This window comes from Haliotis cracherodii, unplaced genomic scaffold (genome assembly GCF_022045235.1).
Source record: "Haliotis cracherodii isolate W230 unplaced genomic scaffold, xgHalCrac1.p SCAF_4, whole genome shotgun sequence".
NCBI lineage: Eukaryota > Metazoa > Mollusca > Gastropoda > Lepetellida > Haliotidae > Haliotis > Haliotis cracherodii.
Genome location: NW_027266297.1, coordinates 66,514,477 through 66,540,828, shown reverse-complemented (window position 1 = coordinate 66,540,828; position 26,352 = coordinate 66,514,477). Strand labels below are relative to the sequence as shown.

Below are 26,352 nucleotides of genomic sequence, written 5' to 3'. Positions count from 1 at the left end.
TACAAGCAGACACACATGCAGGCACGTCGCTATATAAGTGCAATAATCTTGGACACGACGTTAAACCCAATTTCACCTCACCATAACAAAGAAGTTGGTTAGTAAAGCCACTTCCAAAAACATATCTGTGCAAACATTATAATAGCCTATGGTATGTATCAGCCAGATGTATGGCTACTAAAGAGCGGTGAAGTCGCTATTCTGGAACATATAGACATTATCTGCACGGAAATCCCTCAATAATCTGTACATACCAACAGAGGAATTGAAACGGGAAAGTTTAACCCACTACGGTAAAGAAACATACTTCAAATTATCCTAATTTCCACTTAAATGTAAGGGTGATTCGTGGCGTTTTGAATTCACTGCAAATCTTTTCCAAATATGCCAATATTAACGTTTGCTGAATGTATGAATGAGACATTAAACGCATTCGGAGATTTTAAAGGTTGTACAGAGTTCTCACAGAAGAATTATTTCAATGAATGTATTCAATAATCTTGCTGCCCATTGTTGATGTGGGGATGCTGTAAGGCTCGGTTTGTTCGAGGCTCTGACTAAGGCCCAAGGCGTCTGAATCCGACTGCAGCAGGCTGACCCCCAAACTACACGGTCACGTCGCTGGTAAATACAGACCGCGATCAATATTTCTCCGTAAATCTGAGCAAATCTTTCGCGGACTTTTTGAGATCTTAAAATTAGGCCGGCATTACGGGAGTACTTTTCACATGTTTTGTCGAGACCTGTGTTAACGCTTGGCCAGACAGTGAGTGTTAATATAGCCAGCATTGTTCTAGTAGGAAGGAAAGGACTCATCCCCCTGTAACCCCGACCTGGGATGTGCGCTGTCTGCAGCAGCATCAACTCGGAGTGCGTCACTTGTTTCAGACTGAGCCGACACTGACGGACGATCATGGCGGAGGAAGGGCAGGGACGCGGTTCTGAGGGGGAGAACGACCCCCCTACACATGTCAACACTGCAGACGCAGAGGTGAGTTGACGTTAGGAGCCATAGCATAGTTAAATATGAATTTTGATATATAAATATATATATATATATATATCTTGGCCTGTGGTGTTAATGCACTGTTGTCGTGAATGTGTCTTAAGAGAGGATCAGGGTTGCAGATCAGCTGACCAGCTTGGACACAGCTGCACGGGAAGTAGGGTTAATGGTTTTTTCGAAATGACGTGACAAGACGGTTCTTTAAGTTAACGTAGATTTATAGGAAATAATACACAGAGGTATATACATATTATTTTCCTGAGTTCAATATTTGAGTGATAATTCTCGTTTCGCTCATGCAGATCAGAGGACTATATGGCGAATCACATATACCTAAGGCAGAAAAAGTGTTGAAAGCAAATGAATGATGTCTAAACACCCCAATGCAAACATGTATTTAAAAAAAACTGGCCCGCAAACCATTTCACTGTGTGGTACCATACGCATCTGACAAACACGTTGGGTCGTATGGTGCATAAATCAAGGCATTTATTGCAGATATGGCTTATAAAGAAAACGTCTCTCCGGGGTAGAAGTGTGGTTTTAATAACAAATATCGCTTTACTAGTTAAACGCTACCGTTTGCATGGGGGAAGTGGGCTATTGCTACGGTCGTGTCGAGTTCCGACTCGCTGATTGGTCCCTATTACCAGCGACCTGTGATTGCGGGGGGTCAAGTTTTTGAGTATGCAGAACACATGTTTAGGAACTCGTCCAAATGTGTGCATACACTAGGTGATGGTCTGTCAATTTGAACGTGGTGTTGGGCGTTTGTCGTTGAAAGCAGTCCGCCATGGAGTAGGGCTATTTTGGCTCGATTTTTTTCTGCGTGGGCAAAACGAGGACACTTTAATTAGCGACGTCCGAGGTAATGCATACTGTGATATCTCCAGCTGGGCGTCACAAGCCCGCAAGACGATGTACCCACCCGATGGCGTACTGTTTGTTTGTTTGTTTGTTTGTTTAACGCCGTAATAAACAATATTCCAGCTATATGATGGCGGTCTGTAAATAATCGAGTCTGGACCAGACAATCCAGTGATTGACATCATGAGCACTGACCCACGCAAATGGGATCGATGCCATGCATCAATCAAGGCAGCCAGCCTGACCACCCGATCCTGTTAGTCGCCTCCTACGACAAGCATAGTCGCCTTTTATGGCAAGCGTGGGTGGCTGAAGATCAACTCTACCCCGGATCTTCACCTGTCGCCGTGGCCCGTGGGGTGATCATGACTTCAGTCACTAGTTGTCTGGTCCAGACGTCATCATTAACAGGCCGCTGCTGGGGTAGTAACGACTGCGGTGCTAAGCAACATCCACTCACACGCCCTAGTAGGATTTTTCCACCGACACCCATGTATACCTACCTATACGTGGAAGTGCTGATATTATCTATACATCTGGGGCAGTGACATAGGCTGTTGTCTATGTCCGTTGCCTTTGTGGGATCATCCGATCAAAATATGCATGGGCGGATGCGGGGGGGGGGGGGGGATTGGGGGGATTTTATTTCGAAAAAAATCTTTTTTTCTGTATAAATTACCACCTAAGACAATAAATAGATCTTCATTGTAAACCCACCTCTTCAAAAAAGCTGTATCCGCCCATGATATGTATATGCTTGTAGTAGCATATTCACTACTTTTCAGTGTGTATATGTAGCTTCAAAGATAACTGACTAATCTGCCTCACACACCCTAGAGAGTACATTATATAAGGACATGGCTCCATCATGACAGGCACCGCGGAACTTGAAATTAAGACAAGAGATATTATTGGATTAAATAGTCGCGGATGTGGAGGTACTGGTGGACTGCTGCAATGAGCTTAACAAATCAGACTATATACTATGTGACGATTAACATATACCATATGAGACTAGATACTACGTGACAATCAACTTATACCAATCAGACTAGATACTACGTGACAATCAACTTATACCAATCAGACTATATACTATGTGACGATTAGCATACATCATATGAGACTAGATACTACGTGACAATCAACTTATACCAATCAGACTAGATACTATTTGACGATTAACATATACCATATGAGACTAGATACTACGTGACAATACTATGTGACCATTAACATATACCATGTCAGACTAGATACTATGTGAGTGAGTTGGGTTTAACGCCGCTTTTAACAGTATTCCATTAATATCGCGGGCGTGTCAGCTTAATGTGGGAGGAAAGCCCGAAGTGATGCAGGTCTCAGACGTTTACCACTTCGGTGAAACCCAGGAGTACGGGTATGGTGCTGACAAACCTAGAAACATAGTCGGGGCGAACCAGGATTCGAACCCACAATCATAGGTTTCTGGCATGCCCAAGGGCCGCAACTCCCACAGCGAATTGCGGCGCCTTAGACGTGCCCCCTGTGGTCACAGTGCTTGCGAGCGACTGAAAATCAAAGTAGCATACTCTGTATCTGTTTGTGATCTACAAATGTACTCGTATATTTTTCAGTTTGTATAACATGCGATTTACACAGTGCTGATGAAGACAGAGATTTAGTATATTTTAGTTCTTTATCATGCAAGTACGCCTGAACTAAAACGGGGCGGTCGGGTAGCCTAGTGGTTAAAGCGTTCGCTCGTCACGCCGAAGACCCGGGTTCGATTCCCGACATGGGTACAATGTGTGAAGCCCATTTCTGGTGTCCACCGCCGTGATATTGCTGGAATATTGCTAAAAGCGGCGTAAAACCATACTCACTCACTCACTCACTGAACTAAAACGCCGTACTGATAGACTATATGTGATGATATCCACGTCAAGTTCTAAAAGACCACATAAAGATTGTCGACACTGCTGTTTGAATATAGATGTAGGTCCTGTGCAGAAATTGGTCAAGTGTCGTAGCGAGTCTGGGTGACATTGTCAGGACCAGGTCATACACGTTTCACCTGGCAGGTAACGACAATGACGGCGTATTAACATGGTGAACAAGGGGTCAGGGGTCACACTCTCAGATTAATAAAGCATATAAATGTCAGGGATCAGTTTTCATCCCGACTAAGTGGTTTCTGATTTATACCTCCGTGTGTGCAACGTTAGCTGTGGACTTCGATGTGACGTTAGCTGTAGACGCCGATGTGGACGTTAGATGTGGACATCGATGTAGACGTTAGCTGTGGGCGACGATGTGGACGTTAGATGTGGACATCGATGTAGACGTTAGCTTTGGACGACGATGTGGACGTTAGATGTGGACATCGATGAAGACGTTAGTTGTGGACGTAGATGTGGACGTTAGATGTGGACATCGATGAAGACGTTAGTTGTGGACGTAGATGTGGACGTTAGATGTGGACATCGATATAGAAGTTAGCTGTGGACATCGTTGTAGACGTTAGCTGTGCACGTCGATGTAGACGTTAGCTGTACACCTCGATGTATGCGTTAGCTGTGCACGTTGCTATAGACTAAGAATCCTATCAGTCTCTTATCTAAATCAACACGCGCATTTCCACAGACGTTACTGAAAAGGAACAGCAGTGTACCCATTTAATTCAGTTCTGTTCATCAAAGGCTCCCAACATTCCACAGCCATGAGTGTAGTCTGTGACAGGTGCGCGTCACGCCCGATATACCATCTTCACTCGGCAATTCCTACACGGAATGTGGCCCCCCCCCCTCCCCCCTCCTCCAACCCTGGAACACCACGTGGATTACAAGGACAGTACATCTACCTGATGACAAACGCCAGTGTCCCTACATTGTCATATCTGACAAGATCGTAAATAATTCTTTAACCGGAGATGTATAATGTCGATTGAGACATGGAAATTAGATGCCGGTTTGTAATTGAGAGTATCTTCGTAGTGTGCCTGTGGTAGTTTTATACCTGATGAGGGAAGCTATGGATGTTCTAGCTGTGATCATCTACAGCCAAGTGACACAAACACCTGCTGCTCTCGCCGTCCGGGCTGCCGCAACTCGGCGATATAAGGTTGCGCCAAGGACGTCAGTTGTCACGGCCAGATGTAAGATCGTTTTATCAGCCACTGAAAAGGGGTGGGAAGAGCGGGATGGTGCTGAAGCTGTTTTGTGCATCAGTTGAAAGCAATATAACCGGGGATGTATCTTTACAATAGTCGTGGGTTATCTCCCCTCTAAACTGATTGGACAAGCTGATTGGTAACATCGCGATAGTATAGAGAGCTCCGCGAACAGGCTATCGCTGTGAGGAGCTTGCTGATTGGATTCTTGGACAGACCCACAATGACATCGGCGTATATTTTGATAGAAATAGGTGATAAAACTAGGCAAATCGAGCAAAATCCATTTTATGAAATCAGCAGTTGAAACAATAGGTTTTAAAAAAGAGCAATTTATTGTGTAACGAAATAGTTCTGAGACCATATGTTTGCTAGGCTAGCTCTTGGACTGTTGTAAAGAAACATATATGGGGAAGTAGGAATGGTAAGTCGTTTGTTTATACAAAAATAACAACAAAGCAGATATCTTGCATAGCCAGTGTCACTGTTAAAGGACTATCACCCATATGTTTGAAATACCTGCAGTTAACTTTTTTTGACAGTGTGTGTGTGTGTGTGGAGGGTGGGGGGGGGGGGGGGGGGGGGGGAGTCGGGGTCCCCAACTTGATTCAAATAAAACTGTTTTCTATAAAAAATAAAAAATAGGTTTGTTCAGGCATATAGTCAAGTCCCGTTAATCCGACATCGATGATTGCATATGATTTAAGTCGGAGTAAAGAGTATGTCGGATAAACGAAATTTAGTTGTATCAACGTTCGTGATCGAAAATCGGACAACTACACGCTAGATAAGGATTCAAACACGTAATAAAAAAATATAAAATAAATATAAATAAGATTGAGGTAATCTAAGCATGTTATTTATCCTGTTTACTTTATTTAAAGCATTAATTGTTTATTGTTAAACAAGTGTATATCTGCAGCCATTGTAATATGCAGCTACCAGCCGATTCCTCTCTCATCAAAATAAGTATATAAGTCAGAAGGGACGTGTTCCTAGTCATGAAGAAATGCGGACATTAGAGACTTAAAATTGTCGTGTAACCATGTAGTCATATTGAATTTTGTCATGAAACAATATATCACGTGACTAACCACGGGTCCGGGTAGGACACTGACAAACACTCTCTAATATACCCACTTAATGTCGGGGGGGGGGGGGGGGGGGGGGGGGGGGGGGGGAAGCGGCCTGTGGGTACTCAGGTCCTACTCCGTACCCACCCGACACAGCCCTATTGGTTTATGAAGGCGATAATTAAAACTGCAGGGTTGGTTGTGGAAATAAAGATAAAACCAAGTTCATATTGTGAACTTTCTGAAGGGAGCAGCCATACACAACACCCAAAAAAAATCTTTAATACACTACTCAAAAGAAGTTAAGGACTGCCATGCCATGACAGATTTACTGTAGTAATATGAAAGAATTGGGAGGTCCTTAACTTCTTTTGAGTAGTATATGTCAAGGATTGGGTTTTATTTCATGGAGTTTGGCCCAGAAGCCCAACCAGGTCACCCCTGAGACAAGCCAAGATGTGTTTGCAAGTTACTGTGAGGCTTGAAGTAGGGCTGGGACGGTTAACTCTCGGGTCGGGTGGGGACTGAGTAGGACCCGGGTACCCACAGGACTACTCGGACCCATGGTTAATCATGTGATATATTGTTTAATGACAAAAATTATGTAGAACTCTAGGGTCACTCTAATGTTTGCATTATTTCTGACTATGCACACATTACTTTATATGTTTGAATAAAGATAAAACTTCAGACAACATCAGTTTACACATGACCTGATCATTATATACATGTATCTAAATACATTTTGCCAGGGCTACACTCAAAACTATTCCCAAACAGACATTTGGACCTACCTCTTGAGACCTACAGTGGGTACCCAGGTAGGGTCGGGTAATAGGGGATGGGTACCCGAGGAGTAAATTTGGACTCGTCCCAGCATTAACTTGTACAATTCTAAGTGATGTCCTTATACTGACATGGAGTGACCTAGCCGACAGTGTTATCATACACCAACCATGAAATCCATGCCAGGGTAATCAATCACTAGTTGACAATACCTAGGACTTTCAGACTTTAGCCCAATACAACCCCCACACATAGTTTCATGATTACCGTATTCGACGTAATAAACGCCCAGGGCGCTCTCAAAATTAGAAATAGGGGGCTCTTATTAAAATAGTATTTTGGTGAAAAATAACAGAGTTCAAAGATCGTAAATATCGTGGTTTATGCTGACAGCCAGAAATGTTAATATACGACAGATATATTTTTCCAGGATTTAATTGCCCATAATTAAGGAGGCATATAACACACGAATGCGTATTATACACGAATAAATAAGTCTTACATAGATCAATCGGAAGGGGTGCTAACTGAGACTGTTCACTACCCAAAATAATTAGCAAATATCGCCGCGGGCGCTTATTAGAGCGGGGCGCTTATTACGTCGAATACGGTATGCATGTTTATATGTTGTGGTTGGACAAGAAACGAAACTGACTGTTTGCATAAACTGACAATCTGAAGGTTAAACTGCTGAGATTGATTGAGATATAGGACCATTTTGTCCTCATGAGACCTGCAGCAAGTCTAATCCTGACTATGACAGGTGCCCTAATTATTTCGGAGGTATTTATTGCAGTGATAGCCAGATAATGACATACCACAGCACATAGAACATGACCCAGAATTTTGGAGGGGGGATACTGAGGGTGATAGTTGGGAGGGGGTGTCACATCCCTCGCAGGCTATACAGGATACAGGAGTCAAGCACTGATTGTAAAAATAGAATTCATCCAATTGATAGTGATGAAGTTATGAGGAGGTTCCACATCTTTTTCAAGTTTTTACAATTTGTGAGTGTGTGTGTGTGTGTGTGAGAGAGAGAGAGAGAGAGAGAGAGAGAGACAGAGAGAAAGACGTGTGTGTGACTGCATGTTGAGGGGATGGGGTAGGGGGGGGGGGGTGGAATGACCTGGGGGCCATTAGGGACTGGTAATTTATTAGAGGGGGGGAGCGAGGCCAAGGAGATTGGTCTTCAGACTGTATCATATTTAGCTATGAATAAAATAATGTTCAAATTCACAAATTTATAAAATCTTATTGAAAAATCAGAACTGTCAATTTCTCATTCCCTCCTACCCCCACTACCCTACTCCCCCTCATATAGTTGTGGTAAAGTTTTGTGACCCCCTCCTAGCTGGGTCATTTTTCATGATCCCCCCCCCTTCATCTCACCAGCCCCCCTCCCCTATAATAATTTACCAGTCCCTTTCTAGAATGAATGATCTTTTATTCAGTTACCAGCATTACATCTCTTTGTGTGTGTGGTATAAATCTGCATAACAAAGTATGGCCATGGAAACCATTATAAGAAATGGTGTTCCATATGTATTTGTATATACATGCAAATGTCATAGCTTGTATCATGGAATGTATTTCCTATTTAGGCTATGATTTCAACATTTGCTTATTGTTGGTTATATTCATATAGTACTGATACCTGACCTTGTAATAGACAGACCAGTGTTAGTGTGTAGTCCCCATTGTCCTGTCACTGTGGTTGTTAAGGGTTGTAATATTCCATTGTTTAAGAAAAGAAAATGGATTCATAAGAACAAGAATGTACCATGAACTTAAGTTCTGATTTATCTCTTTGAGTACATGTGCATGAATATTTCTGTGACAGATATACTAATTCTGTAAACCCTCAAAACAGAGGGCATGCACAATCAGCAGAGATTCCTTCTCTCAGCAGAGTAGTGCTTTACCAACTCTCCATGATGTAAAAACTGATTGTTATCAGTAAATGGGGGAATTTCTTACGTTGTCTGGGTGAACATTCCAGATTATCTAAGTGCACATCAGAACAGTACTGAGACCTACCCTGCCCAAGAATCCCCACAGGGAGACAAGCATTAGGACTAGGAGCCTATCCAGCCTGAGAATCCCCACAGGGAGACAAACATTTAGTACTAGGAGCCTATCCAGCCTGAGAATCCCCACAGGGAGACAAACATTTAGTACTAGGAGTCTATCAGGCCTGAGAATCCCCACAGGGAGACAAACATTTAATACTAGGAGCCTATCAGACCTGAGAATCCCCACAGAGAGACAAGCATTTAGTACTAGGAGCCTATCCTGCCCCAGATTCCTACAGGGAGACAAGCATTTAGTACTAGCAGCCTATCTGGCCCTAGAATACCCACAGGCAGACAAACATTTAGTACTAGGAGCCTATCCTGCCCCAGATTCCTACAGGGAGACAAGCATTTAGTACTAGCAGCCTATCTGGCCCCAGAATACCCACAGGCAGATAAGCATTTAGTACTAGGAGCCTATCCGGCCTGAGAATCTCCACAGAGAGACAAGCATTTAGTACTGGGGACCTATCCTGACCCAGAATCCCAACAGGTAGACAAGCATTTAGTACTAGGAGCCTATCCTGCCCCAGAATCCCCACAGGGAGACAAGCATTTAGTACTGGGGACCTATCCTGACCCAGAATCCCAACAGGTAGACAAGCATTTAGTACTAGGAGCCTATCCTGCCCCAGAATCCCCACAGGGAGACAAGCATTTAGTACTAGGAGCCTATCCTGCCCCAGATTCCCACAGGGAGACAAACATTTAGTACTGGGGACATATCCTGCCCCAGATTCCCACAGGGAGACAAGCATTTAGTACTAGGACCTATCCTGCTGCCCCAGAATTCCCACAGAGAGACAAGCATTTAGTACTAGGGACATATCCTGCCCTGGAATCCCCACAGGGGTGACAAGCATTTAGTACTAGGGACATATCCAGCCACAGATTCCCACAGGCAGACAAGCATTTCATACTAGGGGTCTATTCTGCCCAGAATCCCTACAGGCAATGGTATATTTCTATACTCTATCTTTGCATGACACGTTTCCAGAGCTAGAGTTAAGGAAACACATGCTGTGACTCACGACAGGCTTGCTTCCCTGATGCTGAAGAGGAGATTTAAACTGAAAGTCCTGAAATTAAATAACAGTACAATGTCCATGTGTAAACAAGGTTCCATGCATCTTTAAGTTCCTGGGGAACTTTTACTACTTTTGTGCCTTTAAAGGTGCATATCTCGTCAAGTTTTGGTTCCTCTCATACTGGAATTTGTTCCGGTCAACTTTCAAGCATGCATGTCCTTCCTTGTCAAGGGTCTACAGGAGGGATTTGGGGATAGGGATATATTAAAAAATTGGCTTGGAAATGTTGTTGGTTTTGGTGGGCTGAGAAAGGATACATGAATGTTATGCACTCACTCACTCACTCCCTCAACACCCTCCCCTCCCACCCACCCTCTCACTCACTCACTCACTCAACCCACCCAGCCACCCACTCCCTCATTCACCCTACCACCCTCCCCTCCACCTGCCCGCCCACTCACTCACTCACTCAACCTACCCAGCCACCCACTCCCTCATTCACCCTCCCACCCTCCCCTCCACCTGCCCGCCCACTCACTCACTCACTCACTCAACCCACCCAGCCACCCACTCCCTCATTCACCCTCCCACCCTCCCCTCCACCCTCTCACTCACTCACTCACTGAACCCACCCAGCCACCCGCTCCCTCATTCACCCTGCCAGCCTCCCCTCCACCTGCCTGCCCACCCACTCACTCACTCACTCACTCACTCAACCACCCACCCACCCACTCACTCACTCACTCACCCACCCACCCACCCACTCACTCACTCACCCACCCAATACTCATCCACTCACTCACAGATATCTTTCTCGTAAGTGACATACAGTTAGTAAAGATACCTTCACATTCAACCCAGATATTTACACTGACCAAACCGTAACAATAATGAATAACCCACTATCAAGCTAATGCTACAAAGCAATCAGCACATTCATGATGGAAGGTCTTTGATGATCATGGATTGCACAAGAACAGTCCCCAATGAAGGGTCTCTGTGTTTGTAGCACTGTGTTCATCAAGTCTTTCCTATTCATCGCCATGTAGGGCATATACATGAATATTCAACACAAATGATATTTGTTGAATGAAGAGCTTGGGTCTCTTGATTCCAGTCCCAGGTGTGTGATTAGCTGAAATTTGTTTGATATGGAATACCAATTTGCTGATCCAGCGAATTCCAGTGAAATAATCCCAGTGGCTACAATAGATATCCTCTGGCATCTCGTAACAGGCTATTTGGTAATGAACTGCACCAGTGCAACAAACGATTGCTACTCACAGTAGTGAATTATGGAAACCAAGTCAAAATTCACTTCAGAAAAATGTCTGCCAAACATTATCTTACTGATGTGGTCAGACTGAAAGAATGATATTGGAATGATGGTCAATGTTATAAAAATCTATGAAGTCCTCCATTCACATCTTGTATAGCTACTAGGATAATGCAGGGTGCCTCTACCAGATCATGTATTGTCAGTCAGGATCATGTATTGTCAGGATCATCTTTTGTCAGTCAGGATCATGTATCGTCAGTCAGGATCATATTGTCAGTCAGGATCATGTATTGTCAGTCAGGATCATGTATTGTCAGTCAGGATCATGTATTGTCAGTCAGGATCATGTATTGTCAGGATCATGTATTGTCAGTCAGGATCATGTATTGTCAGTCAGGATCATGTATTGTCAGTCAGGATCATATATTGTCAGTCAGGATCATATATTGTCAGTCAGGATCATGTATTGTCAGTCAGGATCATATATTGTCAGTCAGGATCATATATTGTCAGTCAGGATCATGTATTGTCAGTCAGGATCATATATTGTCAGTCAGGATCATGTATTGTCAGTCAGGATCATATATTGTCAGTCAGGATCATATATTGTCAGTCAGGATCATGTATTGTCAGTCAGGATCATGTATTGTCAGGATCATATATTGTCAGTCAGGATCATATATTGTCAGTCAGGATCATGTATTGTCAGTCAGGATCATGTATTGTCAGTCAGGATCATGTATTGTCAGGATCATGTATTGTCAGTCAGGATCATATATTGTCAGTCAGGATCATGTATTGTCAGTCAGGATCATGTATTGTCAGGATCATATATTGTCAGTCAGGATCATATATTGTCAGTCAGGATCATGTTTTGTCAGTCAGGATCATCTATTGTCAGTCAGGATCATGTATTGTCAGTCAGGATCATGTATTGTCGGTCAGGATCATATATTGTCATTCAGGATCATGTATTGTCAGTCAGGATCATGTATTGTCAGTCAGGACCATGTACCGGTACATATATTGTCATTCGTGATTGCCTGGTCTGGTCACTGATGAAGAATTTTACAAGGAACATTTTGTATTATACAGTTAAGTCTCGTTAATCCGACACTCGTTAATCCGACAATCGCCTTTATTCGACACTAATGATGGGAACCGATTACATCAGTGCTATTTAGAACCGTTAATCCCACAGTCTCGCACTCTGACTCCGACACAGGTCGGTTGCATGATTAGAAAACATATTCCGCTAACAATGTAACATAACAATATGAATATTTCATTTTTATTTTTTTATTACATGTTTGTATCGTTATCTATCGTGTAGTTGTCCGATTTTTAATCACGAATGTTTATACTGCTTAATTTCATTTATCCGATATACTCGTCAATCTGACATAATCATATGCAACCAACCATGTCGGATTAACGGGACTTGACTATATGTGTCTTTGAGAACGATTGCTTGACTATGGATCAGGACATTATGTCGACACAATATGATATAACTTATATTATTTTCATTTGTCTGTCCTGATTGAGTTCGGATCTAAACCTGCTCCCACATGCAGTTGAGAAACCAGTAAACACTACTACTCCCCTGACAACATATTACAGCTAGGAACATCAGTATATGCAAGAAAATGTCAAACAAACTACACGACAGATGACTTAGAGATGACAACAGTTAATGAATAATATCTGATTCACATGAAACTACAATCAGAATTCTTTCTGAAGAGACCCATAAAAACATAAATGCATATTCATTAATGAAAAACCTGTAAATGCTACTTCCCTACAAACAGGAAACAATGCTAAACATCAATAGCTACATTTCCTGCCATGTATGATACATGTACAAGAGTTTCATATCAGACTACACAACACTGCACCACAATAAGACACAGCTCTCTGCACAGATTGTTGCCAGCCATCACTTAACCACATCCATCACAAGTCTGGCTAATTACCTTTAACAAAGTCCACCAGCTTGCTCCTGCAATCCCTATTGATCTGTATCTATACAGCCAACCCTGAACATGGTAGGGAGAGGGTTAAGCCCTCCACCCTGCGTTGCCTTCATCAAGCATACAGTCTTTACCTGTTCTAATCATTCTTCACTGTTCAATCAAGAGAACTGACACCTTTCTGACAATTGTTCAAATTACTACCCTCCACTTGTATAAGCATCACTTTACTAATTACAAAATGACATTATCAGCTTGTCAGCTTGTATTGATTTTCTGACGAAGTAATTTGTCTATAATTATTGATCAGCATTACCTGATTGGTTATTGATTAGGACTTCTAATTAGCCCAGGTGGGTATAGCTTCTCCAGGTACATGTATGCACCTACCAAGTCAGCGAGCCTGACCACCCAATCCCATTCGTTGCCTCTTACGACAAGCATAGTCGCCTTTTACAGTAAGCATGGGTTGCTGAAGACCTGTTCTACTCTGGATCTTCATGGGGCACATGGTGTATGTGCCTACCTTACAATAAAACATTTTTAGGCTGAAAACAACAAGAGTTATCTCACTAAAATTATGAACAGTCCGTCCAGACTGAATCTTTTCAATTCTTTATTGTTGATAGGTGCATCACTGAGTTGTCCGACCATTCAGTCTTATCTCATGCAGCACTGGCTTGCAGGCTTGTACAGTCCACTTTCACATGTGGAATAATATCTAAGGATTTCTTGTCTTTTTGGTATTTTAAAAATTGTTTTTATTATTGATGTATATTTCAATGTGTTTCGTATCATTTCAACAACAAATTCTTTTTTGTCCAAGGCCACAATGATAAAAAGGTTTACATTATTAAAATATATTATAAATACAGACTCATCTTATTTTATAGATACTGGCATTTTTACCCATCTTCCCGAGGGAAAGGAGTAAACTGACTATAAAAGTCCAGTTTCCTCTCTTTCCGAACAAGGCTGGAATTGTAGAGTTATATTTTGGCTGTACTAACAAGTCTATGCATAGTCCAATCAAAATTGCTAATGAAATTGACATCCAGTTCATAAACTGCTGTGCAGATTTCGGTTGATTAGAGGATTTGCCAAGCATGTGTACTGCCAACTTGGTGTCAAGAGATATTTTCCAAATCTTTTCATGTTTTTAATCAAGTTGCTCTTCGAGGTAAAACCCATTTTATCACAATATACATTTTGATCGTCTTGACTGGATGCCACCATTTTGTTTGCAGCAAATACAAGCGATATGAGAGGTAGAAACTGATTGGTCAATAGAAGGGACATAACTCATAATAGCCACAGGTGGCGCTTTGATCAAGCCCTGAAATTCCAGCCTAGTTCAGCAAGGGTGGAAACTGGACTTTTACAGTCAGTTAACTTCCTTGCCTCAGGAAGATTTTTTTTACCTCGCAAGAATCAGAAGGGAAATCATCTGGACTTTGATATTTCAGATACTTATCAAACATAATGTTGCAGGTCAAACTTCTTTGTCAAGTCAAACTATGATCAATCTTTATGTACTCGACCCGTCATATAAGATGTACCTAATTGCAAGGCAACTGATCAAATATTGATAACCTGACGAGGCATGACGGAATAAACCGTGTGCAAAGAAGACTAGTGTTAGCATGTCTGGCTGGGTGTGAGGTGGGTTAAAATGTATTGATCTTCCCATGCTATATATACAACCTCCAGATACTTCAAGCAATTTGACGCTGTTACCATACTTTCTCTATTTAACTAATGGCACAAAAATGAACATATAAAAAGAAATTGTTTCTCAAATCTATGGCCTGATAAGATTAATGTTTTGCTTCAATGATGTTTTTGGTCAAGAAGAAAGAGCTGGAACAAAAAGAACAAATATTGTCAGAATTGATTTGAGGTTCAATTTGATTCATTTTATAAGTTTTCAAAACATGAAACAGTCAGATCTATGAGAGTTGGCCTACAGGTTTGTGTGCTTGTATAGTAGGTGGTTAACTCAGAACAAATGTTGTTGGTATGAAGGCTTGCACTTTAAGGCTGTCATGACTTGATGCTTGAGGTGATGTGAGTTGACATGGGGTTTAACATTGCGTTCGAGATTATTGTACTTTAATACATGGTGATATTCATGCATCCACATGTTCTGGGAATGCCAAATATCTACAGCCAAGTCCACCTTTAATATTTTATAATAACAAGAATAATGCCATCTAGGTCCTGAGTGACCTTGAGGTCATTTCAGTTTACCACAGTGTAGAAAGTGCTCGAGTCTCCATGGGAATGGATCATTTGGGAACAAATACTTGTTTGAAAGTTTTGATTTCACTGTAGTGAGATTTCCCACAGTAATCTAAGTAGACCATGTTGTCAGCTGTCAATGGTTGTTACTTGTGGATGGTAACACAGTGTGAGAACTACTAGCATCCTAACAACTAACAACAATGTGACAAGTGGATATGTGTCTCGTGAGTTGAGTTTAACGCCTCTTTTGACAGTATTCCAGTCATATCACTGCGTGTCAGCTTAATGTGGGAGGAAAGCCCGAAGTGATGCAGGTCTCAGACGTTTACCACTTAGGTGAAACCCACGAGCATGGGTATGGTGCTGACAAACCTAGAAACATAATCGGGGCGAACCGGGATTTGAACCCACAATCATAGGTTTCTGGCGTGCCCAAGGGACGAAACTATGCACAGCAAATCGCGGCGCCTAAGACGACTGGACCACCCGTGCCCCCCACAAGTGGATACACTACTGCATTGACAACATCACTGTGCAGTAAATACAGCTATCCAGAAAGGCTTTAAAGATACATAACAATAGCCTGTATTCACAAAAAACAACCTTCCTGAAAAATATTAATTTTGTAAAAGTTTTCAGAAACTGCAGCAGTTTCATGATCATCAAAGATGAGAACAAATATTGGGCCAATCAACTTTTCTGTCATTTCCATTCGATACATGTGCTAACACAGCTATCGTTTCTACACTATTTTCCAACAACCAATTTTGAGCAAAAAGACATCTGCCATTATATGTACTGCTCAACTTTTGAAAGGGATATTATCAGTGTCCAAGGGACTGACAAAGACTGATCATATGAAGAAGTTGTCATACAAATAGCATTCAATATAGCCTTGGAAGTGACTCAGTTTCAGGATCATTACAATTAATAAATAATTTATATAACATCCCCCTTAAGCTGCTGTTTGTAAGGATGAAATATCACAGAGTCCCTATCAAGAGATAAGTAGCAGAAGAGATAAAATATATTTATTGCAAGAAACATTCCATTACGGAACAAAGGCAGTTTTGTAGACATACACATAATAAGTTGACATAAACATACACGTAACATCTAGAGAGTATTTACTTAAGAGTGAGTGAGTGTTGTTTTACGCCACTTTTAGCAATATTCCAGCAATATTAGGGCGGGGACGGGGTCTTTGACGTGACAAGGGAACGCTTTATCCACTAGGCTAGCCGACCGCCCCTATTTACATTAGAAAAAAAAGAAACCAACTTTAAGATGTGTACATACATACACATAACTATAAGATATGTACATACATACACATAACTATAAGGTATGTACATACATACATGTAACTATAAGATATGTACATACATACACGTAACTATAAGATATGTACATACATACACGTGACTATAAGGTATGTACATACATACACGTAACTATAAGATATGTACATACATACACATAACTATAAGATATGTACATACATACACATAACTATAAGATATGTACATACATGCACATAACTATAAGATATGTACATATATACACATAACTATAAGATATGTACATACATACACATAACTATAAGATATGTACATACATACACATAACTATAAGATATGTACATACATACACATACATTCATATATATATCTCTTACATATACCACTCAACAGTAGAGAGGGGCCAGAATCTCTTACATATACCACTCAGCAGTAGAGAGGGGCCAGAATCTCTTACATATACCACTCAACAGTAGAGAGGGGCCAGAATCTGACATATGCCACTCAACAGTAGAGAGGGGCCAGAATCTCTTACATATACCACTCAACAGTAGAGAGGGGCCAGAATCTCTTACGTATACCACTCAACAGTAGAGGGGGCCAGAATCTCTTACATATACCACTCAACAGTAGAGAGGGGCCAGAATCTGACATATACCACTCAACAGTAGAGAGGGGCCAGAATCTCTTACATATACCACTCAACAGTAGAGAGGGGCCAGAATCTCTTACATATACCACTCAACAGTAGAGAGGGGCCAGAATCTGACATATACCACTCAACAGTAGAGAGGGGCCAGAATCTCTTACATATACCACTCAACAGTAGAGAGGGCCAGAATCTCTTACGTATACCACTCAACAGTAGAGAGGGGCCAGAATCTCTTACATATACCACTCAACAGTAGAGAGGGGCCAGAATCTCTTATGTATACCACTCAACAGTAGAGAGGGGCCAGAATCTCTTACGTATACCACTCTACAGTAGAGAGGGGCCAGAAGGGGACTGACTGTGACTGCTGGGATATGTGCCCTGGGGGAGGGGGACAGGGGTAGATTTACCCTCAATGTTAGTATATATTCCACAACAATTAAACATAAACTAAAAGAGGGTACATCGACTCATGTCACTCGAGGGACCGGTGGACAACATATTTATCTTATCCCACACCAAATTATATTATGGATATGTATATATAAGGCATGCATGCTTTGGTCAAAATCTGAAAGAATACAACAGGTAGGCATTTGTAGCAGGTCTATTTCATTTGGAAAATGTGTTTAATATCCCGTGAATAGTGTTAAATTGTGGTCAGCATGCTGCAAATATAATGCCAACTCTGGCAGGGTACATAAGAAATGTTACATTGAAAATAATAGAATGAGTCTTAGCCAATCAGAATAAACATATATGTGTAAGGGGAAAAAATAATGACCTATATTACATTGGAATTGGTTGATTTTCACTTTAATTTCAAGTTTAACATTACTACCCATTTCCATAACTTGTTTTCCTCTGATTTTCAAAACAAAATAACATATCTCAGTAGTTCTTTTAAAGCTTGTGTCTTACATCTAGTAGCCTTGCTCCAAGGCTGTACTGAAAGAAAAGTCCATGGATGTGGAGTAATTCTATTATCTTAACAGGCAAGTCTAGCAAGGACTTTTATAGGGACAACTTGTTTTTATTTACATAATCTAAATCTTATGATTTAAATTCATAATTATTGCCTTAGAGACTTGTGCAAGTCTATACATCTAGCTTCAAGGCATGATTCCTTCTTCCCTACTAGACTGACTTCAGGCACATTTTTCCATCACTGTAAAAACAGGGGAACTGAAATAGACAAGCATTACAGCTGTGACTCCGAGATTTACTTTGATGGTTTATTGGACTGGAGCCGATGTAGATACGTCTCTCTGTTAATGTATGTTTTGGGCATGTTACCAAGTTGCATGATGTAACCCACATACTGAGTTCATTACATGGAAATATCAAAATAACCTATTGATCATACTACAGAACTGGGAACTTGGAGATAAAAAAGTCGTGAACTGCATTGATCATTAATTCAAAGCAAGTCAGTTTTATGCCTGTGCATTGATATTAAGCAAACATTGAAGGCCTTCAATTTCTCACCTTCAACAGGTTTTAACATATATTATTCTGAAAATGGATTTTCAAGGATTTCAATTCTTAATATGAGACCAGGATTGACTCTAGTGGCCAAACATTTCTATTTGTTGCTTGGCAACCATTTTCTGCAATGGCTAATTATGCATATAAATAATGGTTCCTCCTATAGTATTCTGTTCTGTGGTTACAGATTTATTATCTAACATGAATCAATGCTTGTAGAATATGGCTTTAATGAGATGGAGAGGCCAAACAAGGTCATAAGATGTGTAGACAATAGATCCATTTGAAATAATAGGTGAGGTGAAATGGGATTTAACGTTGCGTCCAAGATTATTGCACTTATATAGCGACGTGCATGTACATGTGTGTGTTTGTGTGGCTGCTTGTACTAGTCTGGACTGATGCTGATTTATAGTGCTAGCACACTGAGATACCATGCCGCAGTTTAACATGAATACCCCACTCAGACACAGTATACTGACTCCGAGCTGACCAGTCCTTGTTTTAGCCCCTTAATGCCGAGCGCCAGACAGGGTAACAACAAGTACTATCTTTTAACATCTTTTGGTATGAGGCGGCTGGGGATCGAACCCCAGGCCTTCCGCTCTCCGGGCGGACGCTCTACCATTAGGCCACGGAGGCGGTCTTTGAAATAATAACAGATTACTAAACATATAGTCCTGATGACAAAGAATTATGATGCTTCCGTAAGTGTCACTTAAAGGGGAAGTGTACACGCAAAAATCACTTTCTTTCTTTTTCTAAACAAAACGCAATTTTAGAATTAGTTAGTATCTGTGTTTGAAAATATACACTAATTTTTTTTCACAGTGAAAGTAGGAAGCTCACAATAGTGTGAAAGTGATATGCCGTTATGAGGCCTTCGTTGAACGAGCGAAATAGGCCTGAGTTATCCCCCTTAGATTATGACGTAATTGGTGCCAATTCAACTGGGTCCCTGTCTATTCTCAACGCAAAAGATATCAAGGACCAGTTTGCGGTAAAACAACATGGTCTACGACACACTCCGGCGCATTGGTGACTCAGCATAACACAATTCTGGCTGGCATCTGAGATGCTAGAATCACAAAACTGTACCTACACCACGTGAAGCGGCTCTAACAAAGCATGATGACGTCATAATGTTTATCAATTGGCACCAATGACGTCATATTGCAAGGGGCATAAGCCATGGTGTTTTTGTTATGGAAATAGAACACTTGGTAAATGTGAAAAATATAAATCGTTTTAGTGCAATAAATATGTTAATTAAATATGATGTTTTTATATTTTTGTCTATGATACTTCTATGTTAACACTTTTAATGTGGAAAAAGTACAAGAAAAAAAGGTTCATTTCCGTGTGAACTTGCCCTTTAAGCTGCACGGTTTACAGTTATTGGGTTTATTCTGGACTAAAGGACTAAAGGACTATAGTGCCAATTTCTAACGCTGTAACTTTATTGGGATGATATGTTAGTCTATGTATCAATAACTACGAAGCAATTTGCTCATCTGGTTGAAGTGTGTATACACCTGTGTCCATCAAATACCGGACAAGTGGAGAGACTTATCATTAGCCTGATAGAACAGGCTTGTTTACACAAATAATCACAGAGCATCCACAATCTAAACATTAGGATGCTGGTGTTTGTTCGATCAATTCCCGACTGACAGTTGGACTAAACTCCTCCCCAGGACTCCCCATCATCTGTCAGAGTAACCATCTCCAGTCTCCCACAAACACTCGGTGATGTCAAGCTGTCCTCATCAACACTCATTAAGTGCTGAGGCTGCATATGCCTGATATATGTGTCATACATTGGAGGAGTGACTGGTATGTAAACAGGATGAATGTAATTACTGTCACCATAGCATCAGGTGGATGGTATGCATTATGTCATAGAGCTAGGTGGAAATTATCCATCATTTCATAATGAAAGGTGGACTGTGAATATGCATTATGTCAAAGAGCTAGGTGGAAATTATGCATCATTTCATAGAGAAAGGTTGACTGTGAATATGCATTATGACATAGAGCTAGGTGGAAAGTATGCATCATTTCATAGAGAAAGGTTGACTGTGAATATGCATTATGACATAGAGCTAGGTGGAAATTATGCATCATTTCATAGAGAAAGGTGGACTGTGAATATGCATTATGACATAGAGCTAGGTGGAAAGTATGCATCATTTCATAGAGAAAGGTGGACTGTGAATATGCATTATGACATAGAGCTAGGTGGAAAGTATGCATCATTTCAAAGAGAAAGGTGGACTGTGAATATGCATTATGACATAGAGCTAGGTGGAAATTATGCATCATTTCATAGAGAAAGGTGGACTGTGAATATGCATTATGACATAGAGCTAGGTGGAAAGTATGCATCATTTCATAGAGAAAGGTGGACTGTGAATATGCATTATGACATAGAGCTAGATGGAAAGTATGCATCATTTCATAGAGAAAGGTGGACTGTGAATATGCATTATGACATAGAGCTAGATGGAAAGTATGCATCATTTCATAGAGAAAGGTGGACTGTGAATATGCATTATGACATAGAGCAAGGAGGACAATATGTATCATATCTTAGAGCAAGGTGGACAATTATATCATTTATTGAAGCATGGCCTATATCAAGGTCAAGTCCAATTTCACCACAAATACTCAACTTCACCAGCAATATACCGGTGAAGATCCAGGGTAGAATAAGTCTTCAGCAACCCACGCTTGCCATAACAGGCAACTATGCTTGTCGTAAGAGGGGATCAGGTGGTCAGGCTCGCTGACTTGGTTGATGCATGTCATCGTGTCCCAGTTGCGTTGATGATGCTCATGATATCAATCACTGGATTGTCTGATCCAGACTCGATTATTTACAGACCACCGTCATATTGCTGGAACGTTGCTAAGTGCAGCGTTAAGCAACAAACAAACAAACAAACATCACAAGCAAATGTACCCGAGTACCCTGTCCAGATTGTTAGAGCTTACAAAGGAGGATTGGATGGTCACAATGTGTGCTTTGTATGACTGTGTGTCACAGCACTGACAATTAACACTACAAGTCTAGAGCAAATGTTGCCCATCTTCAAGTGGTTTCCTCGTCTTGTGTTATATCTAGGATGAGGCAACCCCAAGCCACCTGCAGTCACCAACATACTCAGACACTTTTCAATGTATCATTATTTTGCTATAACCTGAAGTGGTATGAGGTTTACAGAAACAATATAAATCTTGTATGCCTCCTCCCATGGTTGTCACCTCTCTCAATCCATCTATTAAAGCTGCTGTGTCAGCAACAATTTTCCCTTCCCACCTGACCGGTAATCAGACTGCCCAACAATACACAGGTAAACTTCACCTGGTAAAACCTCGTTAGCCCCAGTGTGCGACCAGGTAGATCCTATAATGGGGTGTTTGGGCAGGCTGTTCAAATGCCATGATTACCAGTATCTCAATAGTCCAGGGAAAGGGAACACGACTGTATTAAGTTTTTATGCTTGTTACTGACACCTGTTGGATTAACTTTACCTGAGTATTGACCGTTAGCCGTGCAGAGGGGAAGTGTACGACAGGGAGATTAACACAGGATTGGTCAGACTTGGTTTGTTATGGTAATGACATTTGAGTGGACAAAATGACCGTGTGGCTTTAGACTCATGACGCCTTGTCATGTTAATTGGTCGTTACTAGGCATGTCCTAAAAAGTATGTTCCTAAGAAACCAGGTGACTTTTTTATCCACAAAACATTCACTGAAAATAATCACATGTTTTCATGTTGACCACGGATTTCAGAGAGTAATGTGTAAATTGTCTTTCTAATTACATGCTTTCATAACTTCAAACATGAAGTTCTTTGATTATTGTTCTCGTTAACATCGTCACCTACAGCTACTGCTATGATGTTGTCAACATCTATGGCTACTGTTGCTACTGCTACATCTCTCATTACTACTACAGCTGATACAACCACAACCACTACATCTAACTCTACAGCCACAATTACCAATACCTGTACTGCCACTACCACTACTACTACAACTGATGCTACTCCTGTTGATACTACATGTACTACTACTACTACTACTACAACTACTACTACTACTACTACTACTACTACCAATACTACTACTACTACTACTACTACTACTTCCATAACTACCACTACTGCTGCTGCTATTACTGCCTCTACTACTACTACTACTGCTGCTACTACAACTACTACCTCTACTTCTACCACTACTACTACAAAAACGACTACTACCACTTCTACTACAACTGATGCTACTCCTGTTGATACTACTACTACTACTACTACTACTACTACTACTACTACTACTACCAATACTACTACTACTACTACTACTTCCATAACTACCACTACTGCTGCTGCTATTACTGCCTCTACTACTACTACTACTGCTGCTGCTACTACAACTACTACCTCTACTTCTACCACTACTACTACAAAAACGACTACTACCAATACTACTACTACTACTACTACTACCACTACTATCACTGCTGCTTCTGCTACTACAATTACTACCTCTACTAAAACTAAGTCTACTACCACTACCTACACCACCACCATCGCCACTACCACTGCCACCACGACCACTACTACTACTACTACTACTACTACTACTTCTACTACCACTGCTGCTTCTGCTACTACAATTACTACCTCTACTAAAACTAAGACTACTACCACTACCAATACTACTACTACTACTGCTACCACTTCTACAACAACTACCACTACCACTGCCACCACGACCACTACTACTACCACTGCTGTTACTGCTACTACAATTACTACCTCTACTAATACTACTACCACTACCAATACTACTACTGCTACAACTACAACTAATAAGACTGCCACTACTGACACTACTGCCCTGATCCTGCTGCCACCACATGATTACTATGACTACTGAATGAATGACACAATTCAGCCCTCTGCCATGGTCCAGTGTCCACAAGCTATAGTCAATAGCATTGTGTGGTCTAGACATTGTGGAACATTGGGGCCATTGGCAATGTCTGTGCAAGCTGATGACAGGCTCAGTCGATATGGATTGATGACAAAGCTATCCTCATGTTTGACATAAGCAGGCATGCATGAAGGACGGTAATGCAACGTGAGTGACAGGGACACAGACCATTATGACTGACAGGACCTGCCAGTATACGCTTATAGATCCATTTGTGTGGCAACATTAGCGGTTCTCAGGGGACCTGCGTACATGCTCTTGGGAGGAGGTGGTTAGTTGAGCAGGTATAGTCACATGGGGGTAGTTGGTGAGGTGCATTCACGCTCTTGGGAGGAGGCGGTTAGTTGAGCAGGTAAAGTCACATGGGGGTAGTTGGTGAGGTGCATTCACGCTCTTGGGAGGAGGGGGTTAGTTGAGCAGGTATTGTCACATGGGGGTAGTTGGTGAGGTGCATTCACGCTCTTGGGAGGAGGCGGTTAGTTGAGCAGGTATAGTCACATGGGGGTAGTTGGTGAGGTGCATTCACGCTCTTGGGAGGAGGGGGTTAGTTAAGCAGGTATTGTCACATGGGGGTAGTTGGTGAGGTGCAATCACGTTCTTGGGAGGAGGGGGTTAGTTCAGCAGGTATTGTCACATGGGGGTAGTTGGTGAGGTGCATTCATGCTCTTGGGAGGAGGGGGTTAGTTAAGCAGGTATTGTCACATGGGGGTAGTTGGTGAGGTGCATTCACGCTCTTGGGAGGAGGCGGTTAATTGAGCAGGTATAGTCACATGGGGATAGTTGGTGAGGTGCATTCACGCTCTTGGGAGGAGGGGGTTAGTTGAGCAGGTATTGTCACATGGGTGTAGTTGGTGAGGTGCATTCACGCTCTTGGGAGGAGGCGGTTAGTTGAGCAGGTAAAGTCACATGGGGGTAGTTGGTGAGGTGCATTCACGCTCTTGGGAGGAGGCGGTTAATTGAGCAGGTATAGTCACATGGGGGTAGTTGGTGAGGTGCATTCACGCTCTTGGGAGGAGGCAGTTAATTGAGCAGGTATAGTCACATGGGGATAGTTGGTGAGGTGCATTCACGCTCTTGGGAGGAGGGGGTTAGTTGAGCAGGTATTGTCACATGGGTGTAGTTGGTGAGGTGCATTCACGCTCTTGGGAGGAGGTGGTTAGTTGAGCAGGTAAAGTCACATGGGGGTAGTTCGTGAGGTGCATTCATGCTCTTTGGAGGAGGTGGTTAGTTGAGCAGGTAAAGTCACATGGGGGTAGTTGGTGAGGTGCATTCACGCTCTTGGGAGGAGGCGGTTAATTGAGCAGGTATAGTCACATGGGGATAGTTGGTGAGGTGCATTCACGCTCTTGGGAGGAGGGGGTTAGTTGAGCAGGTATTGTCACATGGGTGTAGTTGGTGAGGTGCATTCACGCTCTTGGGAGGAGGCGGTTAGTTGAGCAGGTAAAGTCACATGGGGGTAGTTCGTGAGGTGCATTCATGCTCTTTGGAGGAGGTGGTTAGTTGAGCAGGTAAAGTCACATGGGGGTAGTTGGTGAGGTGCATTCACGCTCTTGGGAGGAGGCGGTTAGTTGAGCAGGTAAAGTCACATGGGGGTAGTTGGTGTGGTGCGTACATGCCCTTGGGAGGAGGTGGTTAATTGAGCAGGTATAGTCACATGGGGGTAGTTGTTGAGGGTGGGGAGAAGAGTGTCAGTTGACAGATGGAGTGATTCTGACAAGTTCCACATCTGCACATGAATGCCAGGTGGCTGTAGGGCTCTTAGGCAGGGTCACCATACACAATATGGTGTGTGGAGTTGACTGAGGCAGTAAACCCTTCCCATCACTAGCAAAGTTCTGACTCATCTTGTAACAACAGTCTTTTATCTCAGAACACATGAATATGTAAAGTAGGTACACAACAAGCAGGGAAGCTGGCTACAGTTTGTGCAAGTCAGCAAGCCAGCTTCCTTGTGTCACGGTCCGTGCTCCTGTATGAGCTGACAAACATAGTTATATATAACCCTCCCTGGTGGATATGCCCCTCCACCTGCCTCGTCTCCAGGTATACACAATCAGTAAACTATCAGAAGCAACACAAACAAATTATTAGCTCAGTAAAGCGGACATGATGTTTTATATATACTCACATGACCTTGGAAATAATATCAATGTGTATGCTTTAAGGTTGGGACGGTAACTCGGGTACTCGGGTCGGGTGGTTCCTGAGTATGACCAGGATACCCACAGGACTACCCGGACCCGTGGTTAGTCATGTGATATATTGTTTAATGGCAAAAATTGTTCGCATTTCTTTCTGACTTTATAAATTTGAACAGAAATAAAACTTCAATCAACTTCAGTGTATGATCGTTTTATACGAGTATCTAAAGACATTTTGCCAGGGCTACGGTCAAACTATTCCCAATCGGACATTTGTA

The 26,352-nt window shown here is 41.9% G+C and overlaps 1 protein-coding gene across 6 annotated transcripts in view; it reads left to right on the top strand.

The window, feature by feature from the left end:
* The first annotated feature begins 877 nt into the window (after window positions 1–877).
* LOC139479171 (uncharacterized) overlaps window positions 878–26,352 on the top strand; it is an 87,348-nt gene continuing 61,873 nt past the window's right edge. For 5 of the 6 annotated variants that reach the window (XM_071261964.1, XM_071261970.1, XM_071261968.1 and 2 more), the window contains exon 1: window positions 889–991. In XM_071261964.1, coding sequence (XP_071118065.1) covers window positions 914–991 — 78 coding nt within the window. In that variant the 5' untranslated portion in view covers window positions 889–913. Of the gene's footprint in view, window positions 992–26,352 lie in introns of all 6 variants that reach the window. The other variant, XM_071261963.1, reaches the window with a different exon arrangement.